The sequence below is a fragment of the Micropterus dolomieu genome, linkage group LG14, assembly GCF_021292245.1.
Source record: "Micropterus dolomieu isolate WLL.071019.BEF.003 ecotype Adirondacks linkage group LG14, ASM2129224v1, whole genome shotgun sequence".
Lineage (NCBI taxonomy): Eukaryota > Metazoa > Chordata > Actinopteri > Centrarchiformes > Centrarchidae > Micropterus > Micropterus dolomieu.
Window position 1 is genome coordinate 8270908 of NC_060163.1, and position 2703 is coordinate 8273610.

Sequence of the window (2703 nt, forward strand, 5' to 3'; positions counted from 1 at the left end):
CTCTAGCATCAACAAGGCATTTTCGCCCACAGGACTGCCGCATACTGGATGTTTTTCCCTTTTCACACCATTCTTTGTAAACCCTAGAAATGGTTGTGCGTGAAAATCCCAGTAACTGAGCAGATTGTGAAATACTCAGACCGGCCCGTCTGGCACCAACAACCATGCCACGCTCAAAATTGCTTAAATCACCTTTCTTTCCCATTCTGACATTCAGTTTGGAGTTCAGGAGATTGTCTTGACCAGGACCACACCCCTAAATGCATTGAAGCATTAATGAGAAATTGAACAGGTGTTCCTAATAATCCTTTAGGTGAGTGTAAATCTCTGTATGTTAATTGACTTTCTCGACAAGTTCATCTGATTGACTTCATACTTGGCGGATGTATTTCTGAGGACGAAGGGAGTGCAGTGTCAAATTTGGTGCAAGTTGCCAGATTGTGGCGCTAGAACAACGAACTTTACGTTTTGGCTTGTAACTTTTAACTTCTCAGTCTTGTAAACAAAATTCTATCTATTCTATCCATATAAGTCATGCCCATTTGCGTCTATATTGATTTTCCACTGTTTTGAATGTTATCCAAATCAGTTTTTTACTAGTCCTCCTACAAATTTCCAAGACAGAAAAAGTTTTCCGTTGTTTTTGCATTTTTATACTCCATACAGTTTTGCTGTAGCTGCCTCCCAAAGTCAGCTGAAATGCTGTGGGCAGGGTTATTCTAATTAACTTCACCCTTGGCAGGAATATTGCTGAGGACCCAAAGAAGTGCAGTGTGAGGTTGAGAATGTTGCAAGCAACTACACCACGGTTCTCAAAAACGCTGCAAGCAGCACTTCTGGGTGCTCTCGGTCTCGCTCTCAGTTTGTCCAGTGTTTAAGTTTACGACAAAATATCTGCAACACAAATGGCATTTCCATCTGCCTCAGCTTTCGACCCTCCGATTAGCGAACGACCCGTTCTACCTCCTGATCTACAGTCGCCCAAACAAAGCTGCATGCTGGGATGGTGCCCAGGAGGTTTGTGAGGAAGTAAACTAAAAGATAAAGCTACTGTTAAGCAGAGTTTCCATGCACATCCATCTGAGTGATTATCTGATTATCACTGTGAACCCTGTAGCCTCATTGCGTCAGTCCTACCTCCTCTCTCATGCCCGTTCTCAGCAGCATGTGAATACACTCCTGGATGGGCGCAGCAATTTCTTTGTTGCTTTGAGACAGATGAGAGAGCAAAGGCTCCCCGTAGACCTTCTGGTTAGATAGGCTTAGCGGTGGCCCTGGGGAATCAGATAAGTACACAGAGGAAATAAGAACACATGTAGAGATGTTGCAATGACAGTGATGACAGCAAATAAATGCACAGACTGGTGAAAACTTCACTTCACCTTTTTGACTGTGATTCTCTTTGAGCTCACTTATGTTTTTGTCCAGGAACTCGTGAGAATTTTTGTGGTATTCTGCTTGCAGCTCGAGAAGCTATGGTCGGCAAAACAAGGGGGGTAAATTCACAAGATGGATAGATACACAGCAGTCTTTGGTTTGACTGCCGCTTTGTGCATATTTTCTGTGAAATTAAATTTTATTCTGTTTGCTCCCTTAGAAGAAAACAGATCAAGCCATCACAACTGCAACTCACACGGATGAAGTAGTTGGCGTAGTCTTCTTCCTTAGTTGCAAAGTGATACAGATCTGCAGAGTACTGGTCCTACAAAGACCAAAAGATAACAGAGAGGTCAGAGGTCAAGGCTGCCCTCTTGATTCCACAGAGGTGGAAGAGGTTCATTGTGTGGTTCAACAACACAGCACCAGGAATGGATGCTTGCTGCAGCCCAGGTGGTTGAAAAAGGAAACACTGGTACCTTGATGCTCTCCAACTTCCGCCAAGCTTCTTCCACTTCCTCCCTGAGCCCATCCTGCTTTGCCTGGGCACCAGTGCTAGCTTGGCTCCTGCCCACACACACAAACAGAAATTAGCTAATTTGTCTGTGGATAATACACGTAGCCCTGACTGAGGCATTACAACTCACCTGATTCTTGCGTTGTTCCAGTCTGTTGTGAGCTTTGCAAACTGCTTCTTGTTCTTGAGAATCTCTGGTAAATCATCCTAGAAGGAAAGAAAACATAAAAGTAAAAAAATGCTGGGGAGGAAATTTATTTTGAATTGATTCAAGAACTATCAATTTATTTTGCTATTTTATTTTATAGCTAGCTACAGCAAGTTGTCCATGCATTTATTAAGGCAACACACAGGGACAGAAATTAACAAGAAGACATTCACACATGTGCATACTGTACACACTTGTAGATGAATCCATAGTGAGGATGGAAAAAATAACACAAACACCCAACAATGCAATGCAATCCAAAACAAAACAGGTGCAATAAAAAGCACCTTAGTCAAGCTTGAACAATTTGACACTCTATCAGCCACAGCAACCCCTGTATATATGAACTTCAGGGAACTGCGGCGAGCTGCAGTACGAGCCATACTCACCTCACTGAGCTTGTTGAGTGGCTCCAGAACTGCCTTCTCAACTTTCATCTCAAAGTCTGCCAGCATGCTCGCCAGCATCTTCTCCATGAAGCAGCACATCTCCAACACCCTCCTGCACACACACACACACACACACACACACACACACACACACACACACACACACACACACAAGGTCAAGGTCAACATCTGTCTTGCAATTTATATATTTT

General features: G+C 43.3%; 1 protein-coding gene across 2 annotated transcripts in view; it reads right to left on the bottom strand.

Annotated features, from left to right (window-relative positions):
• sh3bp1 (SH3-domain binding protein 1) overlaps positions 1-2703 on the bottom strand; it is a 19008-nt gene that overhangs the window by 7225 nt on the left and 9080 nt on the right. The window contains exons 1-6 of one of the 2 annotated variants that reach the window (XM_046068465.1): positions 2492-2600; positions 2025-2101; positions 1857-1944; positions 1634-1702; positions 1383-1473; positions 1138-1274 (exon numbers count right to left, since the gene is read on the bottom strand). In XM_046068465.1, the coding sequence (XP_045924421.1) occupies positions 1138-1274; positions 1383-1473; positions 1634-1702; positions 1857-1944; positions 2025-2101; positions 2492-2590 (561 nt within the window). In that variant the 5' untranslated portion in view covers positions 2591-2600. Of the gene's footprint in view, positions 1-1137; positions 1275-1382; positions 1474-1633; positions 1703-1856; positions 1945-2024; positions 2102-2491; positions 2601-2703 lie in introns of those variants that run through there. The other variant, XM_046068464.1, reaches the window with a different exon arrangement.